The sequence below is a fragment of the Filicampus tigris genome, chromosome 19, assembly GCF_054856515.1.
Source record: "Filicampus tigris isolate MCC_2025a chromosome 19, RoL_Ftig_1.0, whole genome shotgun sequence".
NCBI classification, from domain to species: domain Eukaryota; kingdom Metazoa; phylum Chordata; class Actinopteri; order Syngnathiformes; family Syngnathidae; genus Filicampus; species Filicampus tigris.
This window is the reverse complement of record NC_141235.1, coordinates 2,732,513-2,758,029: the sequence shown is the minus strand read 5'-3', so window position 1 is coordinate 2,758,029 and position 25,517 is coordinate 2,732,513. Positions and strand designations below refer to the sequence as shown.

General features: G+C 42.3%; 2 protein-coding genes and 1 long non-coding RNA gene across 7 annotated transcripts in view; 2 read left to right on the top strand and 1 right to left on the bottom strand.

Moving 5' to 3' along the window:
• Positions 1 to 446: 446 nt before the first annotated feature.
• On the top strand, positions 447 to 14,265 carry osbpl7 (oxysterol binding protein-like 7). 2 transcript variants are annotated; one of them, XM_086017588.1, is made up of 22 exons: positions 447 to 597; positions 683 to 738; positions 3,728 to 3,902; positions 3,973 to 4,116; positions 4,225 to 4,278; positions 5,049 to 5,162; positions 5,262 to 5,520; positions 5,698 to 5,816; positions 5,903 to 5,992; positions 6,180 to 6,203; positions 6,468 to 6,621; positions 6,752 to 7,024; positions 7,360 to 7,506; positions 7,590 to 7,726; positions 7,861 to 7,998; positions 8,564 to 8,627; positions 8,713 to 8,791; positions 8,874 to 9,018; positions 9,211 to 9,361; positions 9,462 to 9,588; positions 10,454 to 10,576; positions 11,275 to 14,265. In XM_086017588.1, exons 3-22 carry the CDS (start codon positions 3,771 to 3,773, stop codon positions 11,381 to 11,383), a joined length of 2,583 nt encoding a protein of 860 aa, XP_085873714.1. In that variant the 5' UTR covers positions 447 to 597; positions 683 to 738; positions 3,728 to 3,770; the 3' UTR covers positions 11,384 to 14,265. The 2 variants fall into 2 exon arrangements, with proteins under 2 accessions (XP_085873714.1, XP_085873716.1); XM_086017590.1 differs by lacking the exon at positions 6,180 to 6,203 and having other exon boundaries at positions 590 to 738; positions 11,275 to 14,264.
• On the bottom strand, positions 11,614 to 25,385 carry tbx21 (T-box transcription factor 21). Its single transcript, XM_086017592.1, has 6 exons — positions 24,659 to 25,385; positions 17,782 to 17,936; positions 17,580 to 17,701; positions 16,683 to 16,841; positions 16,526 to 16,587; positions 11,614 to 15,405 (listed from the first exon to the last, which is right to left on the bottom strand). Exons 1-6 carry the CDS (start codon positions 25,216 to 25,218, stop codon positions 14,640 to 14,642), a joined length of 1,824 nt encoding a protein of 607 aa, XP_085873718.1. The 5' UTR covers positions 25,219 to 25,385; the 3' UTR covers positions 11,614 to 14,639.
• Positions 18,079 to 25,517, top strand: part of LOC147128849 (uncharacterized) — a 51,402-nt gene continuing 43,963 nt past the window's right edge. For all 4 annotated transcript variants that reach the window (XR_015082770.1, XR_015082769.1, XR_015082767.1 and 1 more), the window contains exons 1-3: positions 18,079 to 18,216; positions 21,947 to 22,184; positions 22,321 to 22,365. This is a non-coding gene — a long non-coding RNA (uncharacterized LOC147128849). The remainder of the gene's footprint in view (positions 18,217 to 21,946; positions 22,185 to 22,320; positions 22,366 to 25,517) is intronic.

Sequence of the window (25,517 nt, the reverse complement as noted above, 5' to 3'; positions counted from 1 at the left end):
ATAAAAGGCAGTCATTCATCACAGAAGAGACAGGCTATATGCATGTGAGTATTATCATTTTTGTTAGCAATAAAATGAATGGATTTGTTTAAAATACACCAAGTTTCATTCTCTTTGTTTGATGAACTGCTGCTTTTTGTAAAGTGAGGTGAGTTCACTGCCATCATACTCCAATTTTATTTTGCAAGTGAAAGCAAAAGAAAAAAAAAAACGATGACTGGAAATTCAATTTGGAAAAAATCAGGTCAGGCACGACCATATTACAAATTCTGCTTTTACTTAACAAAAGTGAACTTCTCAGTATGATGACAACAATAAACACGTTAAATGAATACCCACTTTGATGCAAAAAGTGAGAATTCACAGAAAAACAAAGTGTCCTGTAAAATTGACTTGTGATGACACCGTGTGGCCTGTAGGTGGCGTGGTCTAACAAACGCACAAATGGCGACAGCTCCTGGCCCGCTAATCCTCAGATTAGCGCGCGTTCGTTAATCTGAGGTGCACAAGAGTGAAGAGGGTGGACTCCCCACCTGCTCCCCTGCAGGCCTGCCTTGTATAATTCCCACTAATGCGGATCACGTCCAAGACGTCCTGGTGCGTGCATCTTCGTGAACGTGCATCCTGGATGACAAAGGGAGAGACGCGCGCACAGGATTTGAAGATTGTGAATCTGCTTTAGTGGACCCTCCGGAGAATCGAGAAGGCCGGACTATGACCCACGCAACTGACATCCAGGTACGAGTCATGGATTGCTTGTGCTTTCTGTTTTTATGCTATGAACTGAATCAAAACATTAAATACTGAGTGTTTTGAAATTAATATGCTTAGATGACTAAAATGATTGATCAAATATATAGCATAGTTTTGCAGCACTATGGTCCAACTCATTAAAAAGGTTAGGGTCATGCAGCCCACTCGGTTCTTTAATCCGGCCCACCAAGCATTTACATGATCAACTGTCCTTATACTCTTCAGGTCTTTTTTTTTCTTCCCTAACTTGTGTTTTTTTTTTTTAATTCGATTTCCTCATTAATTACATCATTATCATTTGGACAGTAATTTAAGATGGAACAACTTGAAAATATAAATGATTTATGGCAATAATGTGAGTTAGCACAACAAAGTAAGCAAATTGTTTCTTCCAAATCAATTTGTTCAGTCGTTTTCACTTCTGTCTTTAATTTGGGGTTCAATGCAAGGTTCTGTGAACTCTCATTTTTTTTGCTCTTGAAATGCGGGAAAGAATTGTCACAAAAGCAAAATTTAAAACATTTTATTGCTACTATTGCCTTGAAATTTTGAGTTCATCGAACTTTTTTTTTTTTAACAGTGTATAGTGAATAATATTACTTTTATGTACTTTTAATAATACAAAATATTATATTAGAAAAATGGACATTATTCATAATAAATAATTAGTTGATTCTAAATAAAACTTAAAATAGTAAATAAACATTTTCCTTAAATCATTGTCTGTTTGATTTATTGCAAATAATGAAGCAAAAATAGCAGTACTTTTTTAATGCCGAGAGTGAATATGCAAGATTATTTTATATAAATATCAGGTCAATTTTGAAATTAATGATGATAAATGAGTAAAATCAACTATTTGACATGCTTTTTTAAACTCATCTTTGTCTGTTTTAAAAATCAATTGTGCACTGCAAAAATCTGTCAAAATGATTGTCTTAATAATGTGCGACTCGATTATTTTGACAAACTCACCATCTGTAAAATAAGCAGTGCACTTTGCCTTCTGTTAATCATGATACCACATTATTGCCATAATTGGATAATAATAAGCACATATACGTTTATTGTCAACTTCTTACTCCCTATTGGTCATTTTAAGTGAATCAAATATGTTGGCATTATCATTATGAAGGAACATTAACGCTGGAGATGAGAAACATTACGTCATTACTTCTAGATCAGACCATAATAGCAGATAGCGGAATGAGTGGCACTAAACAGCCATCATATTAGTGTCCTCAAGTCAGTTGATAGGGGTTTGCGGTGGGGGGGTGCAGTGTCATCTTAAAGGCTTTCGATGAAATCCTCCGAAATATTTGTGGGGTGTGTACAAGCAAGATGGTGCTGAGATATCGTCTTATCGCAACCAACCGCACGCTGACAAGAAAGCGCTGACATGCTCAAAAAAGGTCAAAGCGGCTCGTTTAGCCAGTGCAACGGGAAACGCTTCGGCCGCCGTGTTTGGTTGAGAGGAGGAACTTTTTCTCGTGCAAAGGCCTTAGGAAAGTGGACTTCAAATAAAACAAATGTTTTTTTCACCCCAAAAAATTGATTTCCGGTTTCAATCATTTTTTTTTCCTGAGCTGTCAAAACTGTTTGGCTCGGCTGGTCCAAAAGTCTGACACCGCATCCCCTCCATCTGTTTTTTTTTTAAACACATACATCGGGTCAAAAGATTCTAACATGTCAACAGGTCATTTCCTGAATGACGCCAATTTAGCAGGTTACCTGAAATAATCGTTATACTACTGCTACAATATATTTGACTATATATAGACAAACACTGTAAAACAAACAAAAAAACTTTGGGGCAAAAACAGTTTAAGTTAGAACAACTTTTAAAAATAAATTGATTTATGGCAACAATGTTAGCGCACCAAAAAAAATTGCTGAGAGGTTTTCACTTATATCTTTAAGTTGGGGGACAATGCAAAGGACAGTTAGTTCTATAAACTAGGATTTATTTGTGGTGAAATGTGTGACAGACAATTTTCATAACAGTAAAACTTAAAATATTTTGTTGAATTGCCCATCTTAAAATGTTATCAAAGATGGTTACCTTGTAATTTTGAGTTCACACATTTCTTTGAAAAAAAAAAAAAAACTAGAGTGCCTGGAAAGAAAAGTCACCCAAAAAAAAGTGACAAAACGTTAGCAACTAGTTGAAAGCAAAAAAAAAAAAACTCTTCTGGAGATTTGTGTGTCGACAAGCTCGCCAACAAATCCTCTCATCCCGTTTCCTCCACCTGCGAGGTCACTTCCTCTCATCTCGCTTATGTAACACAGGATTCAAAAGTATTGGGACACCTGATGCATGTGCGCTTCTTGTCGGATAATTTGAGCGGTCAGAGGTCACCGATATCACCGAAAGGAAAATAAACTTCCCCCAGATGTATTCACAAAGTAATCCATAATCAATTAAATGTTCTTCCATTAGATGGCGGAATGTCCGATTCCATCCACGTTGCCAATCACACGAGAGAATGATAGCAAAGTGTTCAATGTAACAGGCCCACCTTACATACCCAAATTTGTGAGTAAATTTGTGTGCCGTGAGATTTTTCTATTTGCATGCACTGTAGCATGTAGTTACTCGTGTTGCTAAAAAGGTCTGCTTGAAAAACCAATTAGGGCAAAGTTAGTAATCCTCCTGGCAACCGCGCTGGGAAACGTCGGGACGTGCTGGTGCGGCTAATAGCGGCACGTGTACCGTCGTCTTTGGACCGGATGCCTCACACGAACAAGACGCAACTTTATCATGTTTTGGTGGTGGTGAACGATCTCTTACAAATCTACATGCACCAAATACATTCACACATATACAAGAGACGTGTATCTGTAAAAGTTCACTATTGTGGTCCAAATGAGGATTGTTTGGCCTTGGAACGAGGGACAGTTCAACGTGATACAGTACAGTATATGTTTAATTTTTTAATCCATTTCTCATGTCATACTGTTGTGGCCCCTGTAGGTGGTTGGCGGGGTACTTTGCATCAGATGCTAACGGCTCCAAAATGACTTCCTATGGCTCGGCCCTCAATCGCAGCCAGTCGCTGGCCAGCGGCCTGGAGAAGTCGTCGCCCACGTGGAACAAAGCTCCTCACTCCCGGAGCAGCAGCACGTTGTCGTCTCGACACTCGCGACAGGTGAGGGCCTATTGGAAAAACGACCGGGCCTTCTGTCAAAACGGGCGTCCAAATAAGTTCTTTCTATCAGCTGATCAAAGACTGGGAAGTGGTCGACGACGTCCAAGTAGAAGCAAACGCCGCGGGGGAACATCCTCAGGAGTTGAGCGCGCCAGGCGTCTGTGAAGGTTATCTTCTCAAGAGGAGGAAGTGGCCGCTTAAAGGCTGGCACAAGGTGACCAAAACAAAGTCGTGCTTTTTATGATCGGTCCTCAAAATGCTCATCAAACTTTCAATATTTCGTCCCTTCAGTCTAATATGAATGTTTTTCTTCTTCATACAGCGATACTTTGTACTGGAGGGAGGGATCTTGAGATACTGTAAAAATCAACAAGATGTAAGTGCATACCATGAAAGACATCCTCACAAGAACATGTCATGCTAACTCATATTGGGAACGCTACTTGCCAAATGCTAATGCTGTATGTCATGCAATACCCACTGTGCTAACGCGTGCGACTTAAACATCCTGCTTTTATGTCATATGTTTAATGCTACCGTGTCACATTAACACATACTACGATTACATATATACGTATCATGTAAAAACATAACACATATACTCCGAACATCTAATATTAATACATCCTTCTGAAACATTTGGCTAATACACAATGCTAACATGTCAGGCTAACTCCACCTACTTATGCATCCTAAGTTTGCATCCCACTAGCACAATTTGAACACATTACACTACTCCAACATGTCATGTAAAGATATAATGCTAACATTTGATAGCTACTATCACATGCTACATTAACACATCCTTCTTAAGCATATTACAAACATATCTGTAGACATAAATACATGATAGTAACACAAAATGCTAACATGTCACGCTAGCAGGACCATAAGACTACACAGTAATACGTAAGAATCCTTCTATTGCTATTTTAACACAGGACAAAGTAGTACATCAAATGCTAACCAGTCATGCTAACACATCCTTCTCATACATCCTTCTTCAAGTATGCACATTTTAACACAAAACGCTGACTTGTCAAATGAACACAACCTACGTAGGCCTGCGTAAAAAGCCTACAACTGTGATTTTAACACAATACTACATCATAAGTGCCATCGTATGCTAACACAAAATGCTAACAGGTCTCCATAGGAAGAGTGCAGGGATCTCTGGACATTAGCAGTGCTGTCATGTCCATCAACAAGAAGTCCAACCGGATTGACTTGGACGCAGGGGACATTCTGTATCACATGAAGGTGAACTTGAAAAATATATATATTTATCTATACTTCATGTATATCAAATGTGTCTTTGATGTCGGAAAGAGACGGTAAATGTTTCCCGTGCGACTGAAGGCAAAGAGCCACGAGCTCTTCTACATTTGGGTGACCAAGCTGCAGGCACATCGCTCATACAAGAAGAGCGAGGCGGCGGCGGCGGCGACGGGCCACAGCGTCATCCACAACAACGGACACCTGCTGACGCTCACGCCCGACGCCGGCTTCCTCGGCGGCCAGCCAAAGTGTTTCCCGCAGACCTCCGCCAAGGCGGCTGTCAACAGCAAAGTGTCGGCGTGGCTGCAGCAGAGTCCTGCTCCTGACGCCTGTGCTCAAGGTCCACAGCGGTTAACGTTTGTGTTATGACAATGTCCTTTCATTTGCGTTCATGAGTCACATTCATCACATTGATACGAAACAGCTACCTCGTGTTTACAAACACACAACTGTTGATCCGAGTTGCTTGGAAGAGCCACACGCTGCTTCACAAAGCTCACTCCGTCCCTCCTTCTAGAACTGAACCGTTGCAATTTGGACCTTTCCGAACTCAATCGGCTGATCCAGAGGATGCAGCAGCTGGAGGCGGGCCAGACTTTCACGAACGGGGAACTGCAGCGTATCATCAGCACACAGGTGCCTCCGTGTGCCTTGGATGTTATTTTGTATTTCAACATGTTTTTAAAACTCATGATCATATGTTTTGGTCTGTTTGAATACAGAATCTTTCCCTGGAGAAGCCAAAGAAGCAAAAGCCAGGAAGAGTGTGGGGTCACTCTCGCACCCTGTCCAGCGTGGAAGCGCTGGGAATGGTGAGGTCATGTATGGACAAAAGTATTGGGACACAGCTTCTAACCACTTAAAAGTTACTTACTTGCCCCTGAATTTTTCGGTGGAAGTGTACATGCATACATACATATATGTAGTGTACAATCTGTAGCGGTTTCAGAGTGTAACAGGACAAAAAAAACATTGTTATTATCTTTCCATTCCAAAAAGCCTGTTCGCAGGATGACAAAATCGGTGAGTGCTTAGTGGGCAGTTCCAGAAATGTGCGCAGTTTTGTGACTGTTCCGTGTCAACCAATCAACACCCAGGCATTGTCTAGCTCCGCCCCTTTCAGCGACCCAAGGCTGCCAAAAAGTGGTTATTTTGGTAACCTTCTGAGAATGAAAACACATTGAGTGTTGTACTAAACTGTGGTGCTGCAGACTAGTTTCCTTTGGGTGGTTTCTTTGCACTATTTGGCGGAGTGGACGAGTTGAGCGCTGCGCTCTTTTTGTTCAGTTGTCCTCCGGCCCTCTGAGCAGCTCCTCCCACTTCGGCGCCTCCGTTCCTTCCATCCCGGACTACGTCTATTCCCAGCTGGCCCCCCTCGATGCCGCCTCATCCGCAGAGGGCAAGAAGATCCAGCAGGACATCTGTGCCGTGTCGCTGCGAGGTAGTGCGCACATACGCAGTCTTCTCGTGAAGTTCATATAGGGGTTAGGATGACATAATCATTGTGTGTGTTGCCACGGTTACCTTGAAAAAGTAACGTAATTACTTTCCTGATGACTTGATTTCAAAAGTCCTGGCCACGCTCCAAACGGTCCACCACTCACTGTGCCAAGAGAGGCAGAAGCTGCAAGAAGTCTGGGAGAACCACGACGCCCCCCAGTCCCACACAGAAGAGGTGGCAACAGGGAGGTGTTCGTCCCACAGGCCTCCCTCGGTGGCCGAGTCGACGGCCGAGTATTTCGACGCCAGCGATGACCTCCTCTTTGGGAGTTCCTCCGACGTGTCGGATGAGTCGGGACTAAGCGATGGAAGCACGTCCAACTCGGAGCCGGAGGAAGGACATTGTGAGTCGAGTTCAAAATTGCGAACAAAATAACCCAACTTGTGTTACTTCCCTACACGTGTTGAATGTAAAATGTGACTTTGCTGTTGGGTTAATCCAACTTGACCGAATAAATGGCCCATAATGTAATTCATTGATATGAAATATTTACTTAATTTTCATTCAAACCATCAAGCAAAATCTTTCCCATTGTTTTATTCCTCTGAGCATGAATTTTCAAGCAGGACACCCCTGTAAGGGATCCCTTGATCCAAAAACTTTGAGGACCCCCCCCCCCCCTCCCCCCATTCTAGAGAATAATCATGAATATCATTCTCCACTTCCTGCTCTTGACAGTATCCGCCACCCGAAAGTACCGCGCCAGCATCTCCAGGACTCCTCACAGCGTCGCTCCGAAGAGCAGCGGCCGGCGAACGTCGCTTCCGGCGCCCTGTCCGGACAACAGTCACGTGGGCCTCATGGCCATCCTCTACAATAACATCGGTACGCGGCAACACACTCAAACCGACACCGCCCTCGAGTGCTGATAAACGGTGTGAAAAATACCGACCGATATTGCGGTGCAGGCAAAGACCTGGCTCGCGTGTCCATGCCGGCCGCTCTCAACGAGCCCGTCAACCTGCTGCAGCGACTGTGCGAGGAGCTGGAGTACAGCCAGCTGCTCGACACCGCCAGTGCCACCGCAGACCCTTACCAGAGGATGGTACACACACACACACACACACACACACACACACTGCCAAAGGGAAAAATTATACCCCTGTAGTAGATAAGAGACAGTATAAGTATAAGAGAATAATGAGAATGTCTGACTATGTTGTGTTGTCTCTCCGTCAGGTCTACATCGCCGCCTTCGCCATCTCGGGCTACTCCACCGCCACCTTCCGAAGCCGCTACAAGCCCTTCAACCCCGTTTTGGGGGAGACCTACGAGTGCGTGCGGGACGACCGCGGCTTTCGCTTCATCAGCGAGCAGGTCAACCACAAAAAAGAAAAGTCGATAAAATTATTCTCATTCAAGGGCCTGAAGGATTTATTTGTTTAAAGGGGAAGTCGACGCAAATATATTTTTTTCAAGAATATGTTCTATGCAAGCCCACTAGTAGAAACAGTATTTTGATAAATATTGCGTTTGTGGAATAAGTGTTCACCCACTCGTTTTTCGCCATCTCTGGGGGCGGCCATTTTGTCTTCTGTCGACTGAAAATGACATCACAACTGACATCACGGCTGAGATTCAGAAAACAGGTCAGCCGTGATTGGTCCTTGTGAGCAGTTGTGACGTCATTTTCAGTGGACAGAAGACAAAATGGCCGCCCCCAGAGATGGCTAAAAATGTGTGCATTTTGCTGCTTAATTCATATCCCACAAACGCCAAATTCATCAGAATGCCGTGTTTCAACTAGTGGGCCTGCTGGGAACATACTCTTGAAAAAAATATGTTTGGGTTGACTTCCGCTTTAAATGTTTATGTGAAATGGTTTGTTTTAGCAGTATGCTCTATGTTAGGATTTATAATAAAAAAAAAATTACTGAATCAGGTGTGCCACCATCCTCCCATCTCCGCCTGCCACGCAGAATCGGACAACTTCTCCTTCTGGCAAGGTGACACTTCACGATCAAAGAACCAGAAGCGAAAGTGGTGCAAGGCGCTCACATCGGCTTTGCTCCTCGTTATCTCTCAAAACAGACCAGAGGTGGAAGAACAAGTTTTGGGGCAAGTCGCTGGAGATCGTGCCGACTGGGATGGTGAACGTCACCATTGCCAGGTAAGCGAGGCTCCGTGACGTCATCAGAACCGCCGCGCAGGTTTGCTAGGTTGACGAGCTAGCTGTGCGGTGTCATGCGCAGGTATGGAGATCACTACGAGTGGAACAAAGTCGTGACGTGCATCCACAACGTGCTGAGTCAGCAGCGCTACCTGGAACATTACGGCGAAGTCATCATCCGCAACCTGAAGAGCAACGCGTGTACCTGCAAGATCACGTTTGTCAAGGTGAGCAGGCGGCAAAATGTGGCCATGACGTCAGAAGTTTGAATGTAAGCAAACAACTGCCGATTTCTCACAGCCGTCAGTTAGCTTCGTGTTCCTTTCAAGTGTTCTCATTTTGAAAAACTGAACGTAACTAAGTTACACATACCTGGCAAATCAAGTATTTATTCAGAAATCGAATTTTCCCCCCCGCAGTCGCGCTACTGGGGAACGGAGGCCAACAAGAACGAGGTCCAGGGCACCGTGCTGGACCAGAGCGGCAGCGTCATCCACCGCTTTGGAGGTCTGTGGCACGAGGGAATCTTCTGCGACACGTTGCCGACCTCCAAATGCGTCTGGAAGCCAAGTGAGTTTTTTTTTTTTTTTTTTTTTTTAATGTGTTTCATTTTTAGCATCTCCCACTGCGTCCTTTCTTCCTCACCTGAGAGGCTTGTCTCGCCCCGCAGATCCTCAACCCAAAGACCACCTGATCTACTACGGCTTCTCCACCTTCGCCATGGAGCTCAACCAGCTCACAGCCGACCTCAAACCTCTGCTGCCCCCTACTGACAGTCGCCTGCGCCCCGACCAAAGGTCAGAAAAGTTGCAAACAAATACCAAAAGGCAGCTGTGAATAGAGTACCCAAATATTGCCAGATTGTATCGTTACTTCAGAATAGTATGACCCAAGTATTACTTGTGTTACTTGTGTCAAGTGTTCCGTAAAAAAATAATCAAGTACTGAGTAACTGGTGAGTAAATCCGAGCATGAACATTAAATAGACAAAAATATAAAATACAAATATGCAAATTCAGATATTGCCCAACAATATCATTTTAACTGAAAAAGATTTAAAATTAAAATCATATAAAATAGCGTAAACAAGAAAGCTGTTTGATTGGTCAAATAAAGTCAAATGTCGCAAGTGGTTACGCTGCTGGATTGGTGAGACCAAGTCAAATATAATAGAAAGTTAAAAACAAAAGTACTCACATAAAAGTAAAACATGTTTTTCATTAAAGCTTTTAAAGTACAATTTATCCAAAAAGTTACTTAAGTAAATGTAACAGAATGTAAGTGTACTGCATTTACTGCCCACCTTTGCAAAGAGGAAGTCGCAAACACAAGCAGGACGTTAGGAACGCAAACAGGAAGTTATGGAGACAAACAGGAAGTTACAAACACAAACAGAAAGTTAATAACACAAACACGAAGTTCTGAACACAAACAGAAGGTTAGGAACACAAACAGGACATTAGTAACACAGAGAGGAAGTTACAAACACAAACAGGAACTCATGGACACAAGCAGGAAGTTAGAAACATAAACAAGATGTTACAAACATAAAAAGAAGGGAGAAACGCAAACAGGACATTAGTAACACAGACAGCAAGTAGCAAAGCCAACGAAGTGGAAGTCGCAATGTTGTTGACAAGCTGCTCCGTGTCTCGTGCGCAGGATGCTGGAGGAGGGCCGAGTGGAAGAGACGGACAAAAAGAAAGACGAGATTGAGGAGCTGCAGAGGGAGAGGAGGAAGGAGCTCGGCCAGAAAGGGGAGGAGCACGTCCCGGTTTTCTTCAAGTCAGTTCACCTTCCTCAAATAGACAGACGAACAATCATTTTTCCAGACCCAATAAACAGTGAACCCCCGCATATTCATGATTCGGCATTTGCAAATTCACCTATTCTCAAATTTGGTGCTCACACCATAACGCAACAGTACAGTTTTATTTTATTATTTAGTTTTCACAACAGTTGCAGCTGTAATAAAGCACTTTACATATAACATAAAATGGCAATAATACAACATCGCAAGTACCATGTTGTAATGAGTTGAGGAGTTCCATTTTCACAAACATAGTGCTCTGCCGCCATCTTATGGCATCTTGTTGTCAACTTACTATGTTGATATGAGATGATGTTGGTTTGGACAAAAATATTCCTTTGCCGCCATCTTTGTCATCTTGGTGTCAAGCAGCACTGTGTATGTTAAAAGTGAGTTGAGGAGTTCCATTTCGAGAAAAATAGTGCTTTGCCACCATCTTATGGCATCTATAGGCAATTACAAACCTTTTTGGGGGGGAGGCATTTACGCCCTAATATTAGCGGAGGAACAGTCTATATATGGAAAGCAAAAATAATCGTCTGACATGTCTTTACCCACACTAATGGATTGGTTTTAGTGCATTAGTCGATTAAATGTGAAGAAAGTGTCAAAGTGGCCCTTATGTCCCCTGATTTAAAACACATAATTTTGTGTGTGTGTGTTTTCATTTCAGAAGAGCCAAAGACTCTTGCGGACGCGACGTGTGGTTGACAAACGGGACTTACTGGAAACTCAGAGAGGATCCCGGCTTTGCAAAGCTCCCGTGTGTCACGCTGTGGTGATGTTAGCGGGGCACAAAAAAAAAAAAAAAAAAAAAAAAGCACGTGTGATCCGCTGCAGAGCTCAGCGCTGATGTGCTGGGCCGCTTGGGGTCGGCCGTGACTGGATCATGGCAGCCCATCACCATTTATTCAACTTTTATAAAAAAAAAAAAAAAAAACATTTTCTTTAGATCACATCACTGCAAACCAAAGATTGAACTCATTTCAGAAATGTACACTTTTTACAAAGAAAATCTTGAAATTGACTTTTTAATGTCTTGTATGCAGATAGGTGGGTCGCAAGGTTTGCTCTGACCAACCAATCAGAGGACAGAAAAGTGCTGACATCGCTGCGGACTAGCTAGCTGGCCTTGTGAGCACAAATTTAAAACGTAGTTGGTTCAAGAAGCACTCAGATTGCTAATATAAATTAAGTTACATCGGCCAGCGTTGCTAATTCTGAAGGCCCTGGGCAGATTACATTGACATGGCAACACAGGTGCTGAAATAGGATTGGACAAAAAAAAAAAACGTGCTGGAAGCATTGCAACCAAGTGAAAGTATGTTACAGGCACATGGCAAGTGTGTGTGGGGGGGAAAAAGTGCAGACTATGTCTCGTTTAAAGCTTTATTTGAATAGAAAATAAAAAAAACAACAGCACAATAATACTCAAATGTGCCACCTTGAATAAATAACACGTGTCCTTTTTAGAACACTCACTTTATAAATTGCAATCGACGAGAGGATTATTGCTCATTTCAGCTTTCAAATATGCACAGCAGCGCCATTATTTTTCTATTTTATTGATTTATTTTATAGACGCTGCTGTGACATCCGAGTGTGATTGTAATCGCGCTAACATGAAACTCCGCTCGCTCTTATGTTAAGATAGCGAGATTCGAACCTTCAACCTCAGACGTGCTAACCACTTGTCCGCCATGCTGCATGGACACAAACAGTGAATATTGTAACAAAAAGAACATTTCATTGGGGGTGTTAATATTAAGACAGTTATTGTGCATCCTATGTTTTCATTTCATTTTTTAATATCAGATCGGATTAGATTTGTCAAATTAGGCTTTGCATGATAATTACGTTTCATTGGCGTGATGTGGGGATCCTTGAAAAATAATTCTCCCCTGGACAGAAAAAGTTGTGACAACCCCCGATGTAAGGCAAGCGCGACCAGAGCTAAGATTTTAGAAATGCTGAGGTTCCTAATACCTCCTTGAGCATAAAACCTGTAAAAAACAAACAAAACAAACACAAAAAAACCCACGATAAAATAGTCACATGAGGACATCAATGATGTTGAAGATGCTCAGTTTTGACTTCACCTTTGGAACTGCCTCTGTCATCTGCGGTTACGAACGCTTTCTCCCAAACAGACACGGCCCCCGAAAGACCCCCGTCACCCTGGGGCTGCGGGGGCGGGGTGGGGGGGGCATAGTGTCTGTGTGGTCACTTTCCACTTCCTGTTTACAGCGGTGACAAGTGTCTGTTTGGCTTCAGGTGTGTGAGTGACCCACATTCTTTGGACCACAGAAGAAGAAGGGACCGCAGCCTGCAACGCTTGTCTTTCCCACTGGCTTCAAACGCACCGTGAGCGGTGGCGATAACCGCCCTCCCCCTCCTCCCTACCCCTCCTGTTACTACGGTAACTGTCGCCAACCATCGATTCACCTCTATGTTCACCTCTGCGTTCTGTCACCTCCTCCAAATGTCGGGATTTATTTTTCCCTTAGGGTGGGGAGGGAATTTTTCACACTTGGATTGTACAGGGTGTCCACAGCCTCGTTACAATTTAAAAAATGGACGCGATATGTTAATGAGATTCGTACTCGGTGCATACTAGGGAGCAAAGTTTGCATTTGGTATATGTAGCGCTGGAAAAAAAAAATTATAATACAAATATTATTATATATAAAAATATTCAATTTACCAAACAAAAATTCTGTGTGCTAAAAAGTGTTGCATTTCAATTTTCTTCCATAAATGTGTACAAACTACTAGTCGAAGGTTTGGAGACAGTTTCTCATTCAGTAGCACTAGGGAGCCTGTCCAAACCTTTGACTAGTCATGTACACAATATAATTTTTCTCTTCATTTGCTTCCATAATGAATGTGTTCAATTGTAAAGAGACTTTACGGGCACCCTGTATTGACTCCTCCCCTACCTGAGCTTAAAAAGCGCTGATCCGATTGTCATGTATCACCACATCAATCTGACATCCCTGCATGGATAAAATTAAACAAAAGGTGCAATGTTACACGAATAAAGTCACATTTTGTAGAGAAAAAAAGTGGATTTTTTTAAGGGGGACAATATAGTCATATTTTGTATTTGTCTTTTTTAAATAAAGGCGTCTTTTCCAGAATTAAACACGATAATACAGTTGTATAATTTAAATTCACTTGTTGAAAAATGACTTTCCTTCCCTTGTTCAATTGTAATAGCTTTGTATTAAAACTTGATTTTAGGGGCCACACATTTTTTAGGATTAAGAGGGCGTCCTTTAAGTGGACCTGTCTCCCTAGACCCCAAAAGTTTGAAAGGTCCTGGTGACGCTAGGCGTCCTGAAATACTGAAAGTCAAAGCACAAAAAGAAGCTCCCGTCTCCTTGGCTGTGGGTTGCAAAACCATTTGAGCACTGATTCCACCTCCTTGAGATCCATCATAAGGTCAACGTACTAGTACACACTTTGCCCTCACTAGTATGACAATTCAGACCACTGGAGTCATTAACGGCCCTCATAAAACGAGTTATAATTGCCCAAAGATGACTCATGGTGGCAGTAAAGCACTACAATGAAACTCCTCAATTCACTTCAACATGGACCCCTACATGCCACAAGTTGATGTCAAAGTGCTTTGCTGCAATCTTGTGACAACATTAGACAATTACAAACTTTTTGGGGTGGGCGTCAATTAGATTTTCGCTATTTGCGGCGGGACCGATTTCACATATTTCGATGGACCAGATCAGAAACAAAAAGACAGTAGTCGACTAGTCAACTAATCGACTACTTGCAATGTCGACTAGTCAACTAATCGACTATACTGGTAATTGTTTCAACCCCTTTTGCACAATTGTCATACAGTAGTGGAAGCCATAAGTGGAAAAAAAAAATGCCACGAGTAAGTGCAGTTGTTCTACCTGTGCGCCAAAGTCATTCTACCAGAATCGTCTTACTAGTGAGGACAAAGTGGACTAGTATGTGGCGCTTCAGATGAATATTAAGAGAGGCGCAAGTTTGGGTCCCAAGAGGTGTGGTTCAGTGGGCATAATAGCCGAAATAATTGGCGTCTTTGTCGCACAGCTGTGCTCCGTGATTGGGTGGCGGCGAGTTCTCAGTGCTGGACGTGTAGGGCGACATCCTCCTTTTCTTGACGTCACCCACACCGCCCTCAAACGGGGCCGAGTCTGCAGAGTCGGGCGACTTAACCGAGGGCGCTTCCAGCCAGTGCTGCTCGCCCCCTGCCCCGTCTTTGCCCTTGTCAGCCAGGGGGAGGGGTTCCAGCGGAGTGGGGTGTAGGGGGGCAGCGTGCAGCCTGGCGTTACCGGGCGACGTGGGCGACGAGGACAGCGGGCGGAACCAGGCCAGGCTGGGGGCCGGCTTACTGGCCAGGTACTGAGGCGGGGCCAGGGAGGCGGTCCATCCCGCTGTGCTGGACACGCTGCTGGAGGCAAACGGGTGCTCAGGGTAGTAGCTGAGGGCCGGGTGCGGGGGGGTCTGCAGGGGGAAGGGCTTGTAGAGGGCGTTACCGGACAAGTCGCCCTCGAAGGACGACGCAAAGTCCAGGCGGTTCGGGGTGACGGCCTGCTGCGACGAAAGGTACCAGTGGGGCCCCGGGCTGGGGGCGGCGTCCTTGTGCTGCTGGCCGCCCACCGTCGCTTCCCGGCCGTAGAAGCGGCTCTGAGGCAGGGGGCTGATGTACGGCTCCGACAGGTAGCCCGCAGAGTAGCAGCCCCCAGGCAGGAGTGGCTGGTTCTCCGTCGGGGAGGGGGTGAGGCGCTCGGTGTCGGGCGGTGCGTACAAACTACGCGGACGACAGGGGAGGAGGAAGGGGAAGGTGTGAGGTAAAAAAAAAACTTGTTACTTCCTGCCCAAAAACCTCAAACATTTATTTATCAACTATCTCCACAAAGGACACTTTAGTGCACTGTATGTATATATATATGTGTGTGTGTGTGTGTGTGTGTGTATATATACATATATATATATATATATATATATATATATATATATATATATATATATATATATATATATATATATATATATATATATATGTGTATATATATATATATATATATATATATATATATGTGTATATATATATATATATATATATATATATATATGTGTATATATATATATATATATATATATATATATATATATATATATATATAAATATATAAATATATGTATTTGTATATTTGTAGTATTACTACAAATTTGTAGTATTACTACAAATATACATACATAAATATATAATTATTCTGTTGTTCTAAAACTGTACATCGTTACAATAATTTACAAACAAAAAATAAGTGAATTGGCGCATGACTGAACATCATCAATTCTTCGTTGTTATCTTGTTTCCATCATGTGTTGTGTGTTTGACCGCAATGAACACAAGAATCTTATCTTGTAATTCATCTTGTCATTTTTTCTTTTCTGTGCTTATCCTGTCTAAGCAGATGCACCGCTTGCTCGCTTTGTAGCACACAATCGCAAAATATCCTTGTATGCATGCCGTTCAGAGGCACAAAAACAGCACAATAATCCATATAAAAAGTCTACACACCCAACAAAAAATGTTAGGGAAAGCCTGCTAGAACAACCGAAGTTTATTCGGGATTAATTAAAGGCCCTTGAAATGGTGGTAGATGTGTGCTGACTCTTATTTTAAGTAAGTTTGAATCGAATTGGTTAATTCCAAACATGCCACATCCCAATTTATAAGAGGGTGTGCACACTTCTGCAAACACATTATCTCAATTATTTTTTTCTTCACCTCACAATTTTTTTTAATTTCAATTGAGATGGAAGCTTTAAAAATTGATCTTGATCTCATTCTTTTGTACCACCAAAAAATATCAGGGGTGTGTAGACTTTTTATACCTACTGTAAACAAGTTTTACTGCACTCACGTGTCGTAACTGTCACGGAAACCTTTGGCGAAGGGGTTATGGTCTATTTTTAGCTGTGTGATCTGTAAGGCGGGGAGACAATGAGAGAAAATAATTGTCAATTTTCCAGACGGTAAACTTCATGCTGCTTCATCTGTCGGGTGAAACTTTGACCCACGTCGGCGTTCTGGTAGGCGGTGACGGCGATGAACTGCGTCTCGGGAAAGACGAAGGTTTGCGCTTTGGACGCGTGGAAGGCATCCTCGCTGCCGTCCTCCTTCACCTCCACCACGTGCAGACGCGGCTGGTACTTGTGCAGGGACTGCAGCACGATCATCTGCGCGCACGTCAGTCAAGAACAGCAACCAAGAAAAAAAATATTCCTTTCAAAAGAAATCAGTTGAAATCTAAATCCATTAATGCATCCGTTTTACATTCTGCTTATGATATTAAGATAAACTAAAGATAAATGATTTTTCTATACTGCTTATAAAATCAAAATGAATCCATTTTAGATGCCACGTATTACATTTAAAAAATACATTAAATTTTCAATTAAAACTAAAATGGGCTGTTTATCTGTCTGCTTATAAATTAAAAATGGAATAAAAGTTCATTAAAGGAATAAATTAAAATCTATATCCATTCAACAACATTTTAAATCGGGCTTTTAAACTTAAAATGACAAATAAAAATAAAATGTAAATTCATCAATTCATCCATTTTATATTGTGCTTTGAAAATTAAAATTAATCAGTTTCCGTACCACTTCTTTAAAAAAATCCCCCTATTAAAAATTTTACATAGGGCTCAAAAATGTTTTTTTTTTTTAATTAGTTTTTAATTTGAAATCAATCAATTTCCCTACTACTTCATCCTTTTTTAAAAATCCACCAATACATTTTACGTAGGGGCTCAAATTTTTTTTTTAATTAAAAATGTAAAATTAAAATCAAACTTCCATTCTGCTTTTAAATGACAGAAAAAAATCCAAATCAAACTCACATTGAAGATGAATCCAAAACTAAATCTAAAACTCAATCTGCAAATAGAAGGTGGCAGACATGCTTTGTACCTGTGCCACGTTGTTACTTCCGCCCTTATTGTTGGTTAGCTTGAGCTTACTGAAGGACACTTCCTGCCTCATCCAGTGGGCGCCCGTGTTGGGAGAGTCAGGGTGCACGTACGTCCTGTTCCCTGCGCCAATCATCACATGACTCAATAGTCTAAAAAAGACACGTTAAGCCGAGCGTCCAGACGCGGAGTTGCGGCCGTACCTGGCATGTTGCCCTCCGCTTTGCCACACTGCACCCACTTGCCGCCCTGGTAGCGCCAGTGGTGCTGGTCGGCCAGAACGACGTCCACGTACACGTTGTAGTGGGCCGACGGGTCCAGCGAGCTGATGTTGAAGCTCAGAAATGGGAACATCCTCCTGGCAAAACAAAATACATATACAGTACATCCTCACAAGGTCCTTTGGCTCCACTTTGAGGTTCACCTGCTTAATTTTAGCCCCTCCCCTTTCCCTCTGGTGCCATCCAATTAGGTTCCCTCTCAGCCCACCTGTGCTTCACGGCCATTTCCTTGTAGACTACTTCCCAGTTTGGGTCAAGTCTGGTTGCTTCGTCAATGTTTTTGTTTGTTTTGTGTTGGGGTTTTTTTTTTTACTCTGTTTGAAGGTCTTGTTTGTGTCCTGCTGCTGCACCACTCAAGTAAGTCCATCAAAATGCTTCTCCTTTTATTTCTTTTTTGAATTATCACAGAAACCAAACAAACTCTGAGACTGAGTCATGAAACATTGAAGAAAAATAGTCCCCTCAATGTGGCTGAAGCTACAAGCTAACATAGCTTAACAGAAAGGCTAAAGAGGCTGTCAATACTAGCACGTTATTCATTTATTTATTTATTTATTTATTTTTAAATCTCTTACTGAGTAAAACCAACAGGTGTTAGGTTGTTACAAGAAGAGGATGTGTTTGGTGCTGTTAATGGTTAGCCTTATTTAAAGCTAAGCTAACTTTAATGGCAGCTTTGCATTGAACAGAAATCAGGTGTACGCAACCTTGCGGCTCAAGTGCTACATTTGATTTTTAAAACAAACAGCTGGGCAAGCTTGTATTATCTTTAGGCTATGTAGTTCAAAAAAAAAATCGGTCTTCTGATGTTTGTCAGAGAAAATTAAATACGCCTCACTTAACTATGTCATGGAGATATTTGAGCATTATCCTTTGTAAAAATTGTTCACTGTACATTAAGTTAGCAAAGTATTTGCTAATCTAAGTCTCAACCAGATTGTTAGCATTTGAACCCTAAATGGTTATCGCTTAAAATACACGACAAGCGATGCTAGTTGTATTGGTGTGACTCTCCTGCATGTTGACAGCGCTGCTTAGCTAAATGTGAAACGTGCTTATGCAAATGAATGTAATTGTTCCCTCGGGCGCTTTGGCGGCGTCAAAACAAGTGAGGTGTGTAAAAGCGGGAAAGTGTTTGTCGCCGGTTGCCCAGGCTCCTGAGGGGCGGCCATTTTAGAGTTGTGTTATTTTAGCCTTTCTTTCTCACTAAATAATGGATTACACTGGAGTTGAGACTGTGCTCTTCATAAGTAGGATTAGATGCTATTTCAGACATTTTGTTTCAATCCGGCAATACAAATACAGCAAACCCAGTTTATATATTGTAACTCAATGAATTCTGGTCTGGTTTATATTGGCTGTAATTCCACTGTCGACCACTAGATGACACTACACACAGTTTGACAGTAAATTTGAAAGAAGAGAGAAAATAGGACGTAGTTCAAGCTCCGCCTAGTTTTTGCTGAAGATTATTGAATTCAATCCTCTCCTATCCTTCTTTTTACGCCGACAGTATGCGACTATTAAAATAGGCTATTTCTATATCACATCTCATTTTGTTATTCTGGGTCGCAAATGAAACTGTGATCCCCACCGGAGCATCTTGGAAAGCCGTATTTCGTGAGTCAAATCTGGATTTCTTACGCAGAACTGATGCTTGACGCTAACGGCAATCGATGCTTCGTCCATCAGGGCGGACACTAGCGAGTCTTCGGAAGTGCGGCGAAGAGCTCCTGGAAACATGGCGGAAGTATTTCGCTGACATTTAGAAACAATCCGGCTGGTACGGCAGGAGAGGAAGTCGACGTCGAGCGAGGGTATGGGGGGGCGGGGGGGGAACTCTTCCGCACCGGCGCACCCGCTGATGTGTGTGGACAGGAGCTCAGGTCGGCTTCTTGTCACCGCGTATGCTCGCCTGATCGTCTGTGACCGCGACGTGCCAGTCTGCAGCTGCCGCCACCCGCCAACACGGAACGCTATTTATAGTCCAGGGGTTCACAAACCTTTTGGGTCCAGGGACCCCATAAAGGTGAGGCACCGTTCCAAAGGCCCCTTCATTTTTCTAAATGTCATGCAAATTACAGTGGACCCCAGCTATTCGTGGGGGATAGAGCCCGCGCCGGCAGAAAATCAAAAATAGAAAAATAACAGTGTATACTAAGGCCGCCTCCATTGTGGGCTCGGGGTTTGCTGTTTTTTGGGGGGGGGGGGGGGGTTTGTACATTTAGAACTATTTTTTTTTCTGTCTACAGTTTCTTTTAGGTGTAATTTCATTGTTGGCCACTAGATGGCGACACACTATTGTTTTATGCTGTGTACATTTGAAAGAAGAAGAGTGAAAACAGGAAGTAGGCCTATTTCAAGATCAGCCTCGTTTTTTCAATTGATTATTCAACGTTAAGTCCTCTGTAATCCCGCTTTTTATGCCTACAGAAATTGGCGGCAGTTGGTTCATTTTATAATTTGGATACTACGGCATACTTATTGATTAATATAGTGAGATGATAAGTTTGTTCGTTTGGAAAAAAGGAATATGTTTAAATGTGTTTGTTTTATTTTAAAAGTACATTTAAAGACCTTTAAAAAAATGGTGCTGTAAAAGCTGTAAACATGCCTAGCGTGCATTTAAATACAGCATTTTTATATTGCAGTGTTACTGTCCCTACTGTAGCATTTGTGTGTTTAATGGGCATGGCCTAGTGAGCGACATCAGAAGCTCGAGTGAGTCAGGTTATTTCATTTTCACCGTCTGCTCCTTGCGAGTGTTGTCATTTTGCATTTGGAAGTCCTGTCGAATATGAAAAAGTATTACGTTGGTGTCATCTTGTGATGAAGTGAGGGGAGGAGCTTTCTTGTCCAGTACAAAAGGTGTTCTTTGTAGTATGATGGTGCCTTGGAACTATGTTGACATTAGGGGAGAAGTGTTCCTGTCTTGTACAAAAGTAGTGTTTTGGCGCCATAATATTATCACTTTTAATGGGGCCCAATCTAATGTAGGGAAGAATAATTGTTTTGTATTTTTGTCTTCCAATTCCTTGTATGTAGCTTTTAAAAATGATATGACCGTTTACTGCCAATGTTTTTTTTCTTTTTTGGCCCCATATTGTGAAAATTAGGTATAATGAACATAAAACTGGGGTGGAGCGGGGGGAGTCAATATGGGTGAGTGTGAGACTTGTTGACTTGAGAAAGCATTTGTTTTGCTGTCCGACGAGGCGCTCGCTCGCTCGCTCACTCGCCGTTTCTGTGAAGACGAAGCGTGAACAGGAAGTGACTGTCACAACTCGACATAGGCGCACTTCTGCTTCTTTCTTTTTTTTTTTTTCTTTTTTTTTTTTTTTTTTTTGGAGGGGAAGAAGACTTCCTAATATTCAAATGAAATATTTTCATGATGACTGACATGTTGATTATCACCAGTTAGGACTTAAAATAGAAAAGTCGCCCACTTCAGTTTCCCCACTTTGAATGTGAAACTCCTGTGGGAAGACACCTTCAAATAGAAAAATCTTTTTTTGTCTTTTTTTTTTTTCTTATTTCAGAGTTTGTTCTTAAACTTTTCTCCAAAGGGTATCAAACTTCATCATGGGCCACATCGTATTTTTGGTTTTCCCCTCAGTGGGCCACTCTGACTGAAAATGACTTTAATGCATAGCCACCTCTTTTTTTGTGGGGGGGATTGCTTACTCCGTTTTGGTCATTTTATCATTTTGATCTTGAATGCAGAAATGAGTAGACTAGTGGTCCAACTCATGGTTCACTTCCAAACCATTATTGGCACTTTTCCCGATTCATCAATACATCCAACCTTTCCAAGATGGTGGCGCCCATGAAGCCTGGCCTCACCTCCGGAAAAAACATTCCAGAAAGTGACAATCAGAGATGAAAATAAAAGTAAATTGTGCTTGTGCATTTTAAAAGAAGTGATAAATATTGATCGACTTGATTTAGAGCACTATTGCAGTGAAGAGCACTATTGCAGTGAAGATTATTAATAATCTTCACTGAAATATTGATAGATTTGATGGATGTTTGGATTTAGACGTCTCTTGCTCTAAATTTGTTTTTTCTTATCCCATTTTTGTTTCAGGCAACCTCGGTGAACATATGAAACTGAAGATGATGACGATAGGTTCCAAAAGCCCTTGTTTCACTCATGCAGACAAATTCATATTTCAGTTCAACACCCGTTGTCAAGCCCCCACCCCATATTTGCTCTATGCTCACCATGCATACCACCACCCTCACTCTCCATTCCAGCAATTTTGTGGACCATTTTTCCCCCGGAGTCTGCACTACTTTTGGCCGATCTTCTCCTCCATTTTAATGTAAGTATGCAAACGGAGAGTCAGTTCTGGGTTCAATACTTACATCAATCAAAAAATGTTTTGTTTATGTTATGACAATTTGGTGGGAAATGCATGCATGCATATGTCAAAATTTGGTAAACTTTTTTTTTTCCAGACTACCTCTATATGGTGAGATTTTGCTACTGAAATTTCAGACAGTGTAAGTACATTTTTATACTCACACCTGTGTGACCAATAAATTTGCAGATTTTTTGGGGGGGGGTTTAAATGAATATTCTTGATTTGTTTTTGTTGTTGACAAACATTTGCCCCACAAGTCAGCTCATTTATCAGTAGTGATAATGATAATGAGCTGTGTGAATATTTTACTTGGTAAATTGACTTGCCTAAATGTTCTACTTGTGTTAAAATTTAAGGTTTGGATGTCACTGTGCTCCTGGTAAAAAAAAAAAAAAAAAACTATTAATAAAAAATTAAGTAAAGTTTTTTTGGGGGGGGTATTTCCTGGAAAGTGATTTTTGGAGATGACATCAGAATTTCTACCTGATGTCAGCAATATGTTAAAAATAGGGCTGCACAATTTTTAAAAATAATAAAATTGCTATCTCCCACTTATATTGCGATTTAATGTGATTTTTTTTTTCAAAGTCTTCTTTCCATGTATTTTTTTAACCAACACATAAATGTTTAGTTTTGACCAAATGACAGCCATTGCAATTTTGAAAACTGCATTCTACTACATTTCCAATGTCGATTTGATGAAGACAAATTTGTTTTTTGTTGTTTTGTTTTTTTTGTGTGCGTGTAAATTTTCACACTTAATGGTGTCGAAAAAAAGATTTTGAAGTCCTTCCTTGAAGATGTGATGGCATGCAGAAGTGCTTCACCTTCACTTTCCGCGAAGACCGTTCTGGTTCGGACAGCTCGTGTTGGACTCCCAAATGATTTTTCATTTTTTCGCGACTTCTTAAAAAAAATTCTGTGCACTCGCTGAGCCTCAAAGCAGCTTCAAAGGTGCTTCACCTTGTGAAGGGCTGTGAACTTTCACCGTCTCGGGAGGTTTGTTCAACTCTTCTCCTCCGCATGTCTGAATCAGTAGCTGCCATCCTCTCATATGACTGATGTGAGTCAAAGGCAAAAAATGAAAATTTGACTTTCCAAAAAAAAAATGTTCCTCCAAAGTCTCGCAGGTGTCTTAAGAATATTTTGTCATCTTTTTCCATTGTCGCATTTTCTGCCGAGAACATTTTTCTTCTGCACACTTGAGATATTCTGAGGTTTGCGGCTTCTTTTTTTTTTTTTGTCCATCATCGTATTTAATTTGTAATCGTACGGGGAACCGTGGGGGGGGGGAATCTTTGGCGCCTTCTTCGACATTTGAAGTTTGAGATGATATTAAATGAGAGGCTTTGAAAATACGAATAACTCCATAAAAGCAGACACTTGCCTTGTGAAAATTCAGTTTGAAACTGTCGAGCCAAAAAGTCGAATCCCCCATAAAATGAAATGTTGCCACCCTCAGAACATCTGGGAATCCTATTTTTCAATTATTGAAGTTGAATGATCGATTAGACACGACTGCATGTGCATTATTATAATATTCAAATGAGACTTCTTCAAGATGACCTTAATTTTGAAGAAATATTTCTTATATTTCGAAATCATCATCATCATTATTAATTTGAAACATCGACCCAACTCATTTTCGTCACCTTTACAATTTCAATTTCATGAAGAATATCAAATATTTCTCTGGCAACTTTTGAACCGGAAGCTTCTATCAAACAAGTGTGTCACAATATCATCATGTTAAGTATCGCAATTATCATTTTAGACACGGAATCAACTAAATTTCAGCACCTTTTGAATTGGATAATGTTTGTGAGTATATTTCAACAATGTAAAGCAAGTTGTTCAGGCCACCATAAATTAAAATGAACAGTGCTTTAAAATGACTCAATTTAGCTTTAAAACACGGAAGCATCTTATTTTGGTCACTCTCATCTTGAATATTATGATTACGGTCAAATATTTCTGTCAAGCGAGCATGTGTGCCTTAAACACATCATTGATTATAATAATTAGGATTTAAAACAAAGTGTTCTTGCTTTAAGTAGTTCTGTCATATTTCAGTAATTAGCTTTTTCAACACTGGAGCAACTTAATTTTAGTCACTTTTACATTTTGGATATGATGATTATGAATATCAAATATTTGTCAAGCATGTGGGCCTCAATATTCTTAATTAGAATAATTAGCATTTCAAACAATGAATATTACGATTATATCACCAAATTTTGTCCCAACATCATATTTAGCATGATTATCATTCACTTTTTTCATCCTAAATATTGATGATGATGATGATGATGACAGGAGGAGCACATGAACAAAGTCAACTTTCGGAAATGTTGATGGCGCCAACAAAGTTTCCTCTGACTGCTCAAGCGTGTTTCATTTCATGACGGCTTTTGTGACGCAGACTTGCTCACCTGCCGTGCTTGGTGATGATCATCTCCGTGTGAAACTTGTGGAACTTGGCCCACAGCGGGTAGTTGTTGAGCAGCGCTTGCGTCTTGCCGCACAGCTGCAAGCCGGGCAGCGGGTACAAGGCGGCCCGCTGGTAGCCCGCCGCCGCCGCCGCCGCCGCCGCCGCCACCCCCGCCCCCCCGAAGCTGTCCGGCGACGGCGGGTACGCGTCCCCGTAGCCCGGCCGGGCGGCGCTTCTCGGCGGCGAGCCCGCCCCGGTCCCGGCGCCCGCGTAGGCGCAGCCGCCGAGCGTCTGCGCGTAAAAGCGCGTCGGCTGCGCTGTCCCGAAGCCGCCGAGCGCCTGCTCCGAGTGGTACTGCAGCGCCAGGGCGTCCTGGCCGCCCGCGAAGGAGTCCGGGTAGTAGAAGCGCGCGTCCTGGATGCCCATCTTGAGCTCGGCCGGGTCCTTGGCCCCGCAGCGGTGCAGGTGTCCGTTCACCTGCTCGGGGCTCTTGGCGAGGCTGTGCGCTTCGGTGGCGCCGGTCAACATGCTGAGGTAGAGGTTGCCACCCGTGCCGCCCATTTGCAGCCCCCACTAAAGTCATAAGGCTCGCGTCCGCATCCAAACGCTTCCGCTGGCGAGCCTCCTCCCAACGCCGACTGCAGGACTCGCTCGTTGACTTAGCGACCGGCTGACTGACTGACTGACCGACTGAGTGAGTGACTGGCTGGCTGGCTCGCTGCACTCGCTCGTGCAAACTCAAGAGTGTGATGTGTGCATTTAGTGCGCGTCCTTATTGCGGAGGTGTGTCCCCCGTGTGCCGCACGTGCGTGCGCGTCACACGAGGTCATTATTGTGTCAATGCTGAGAACTGAAGTGTA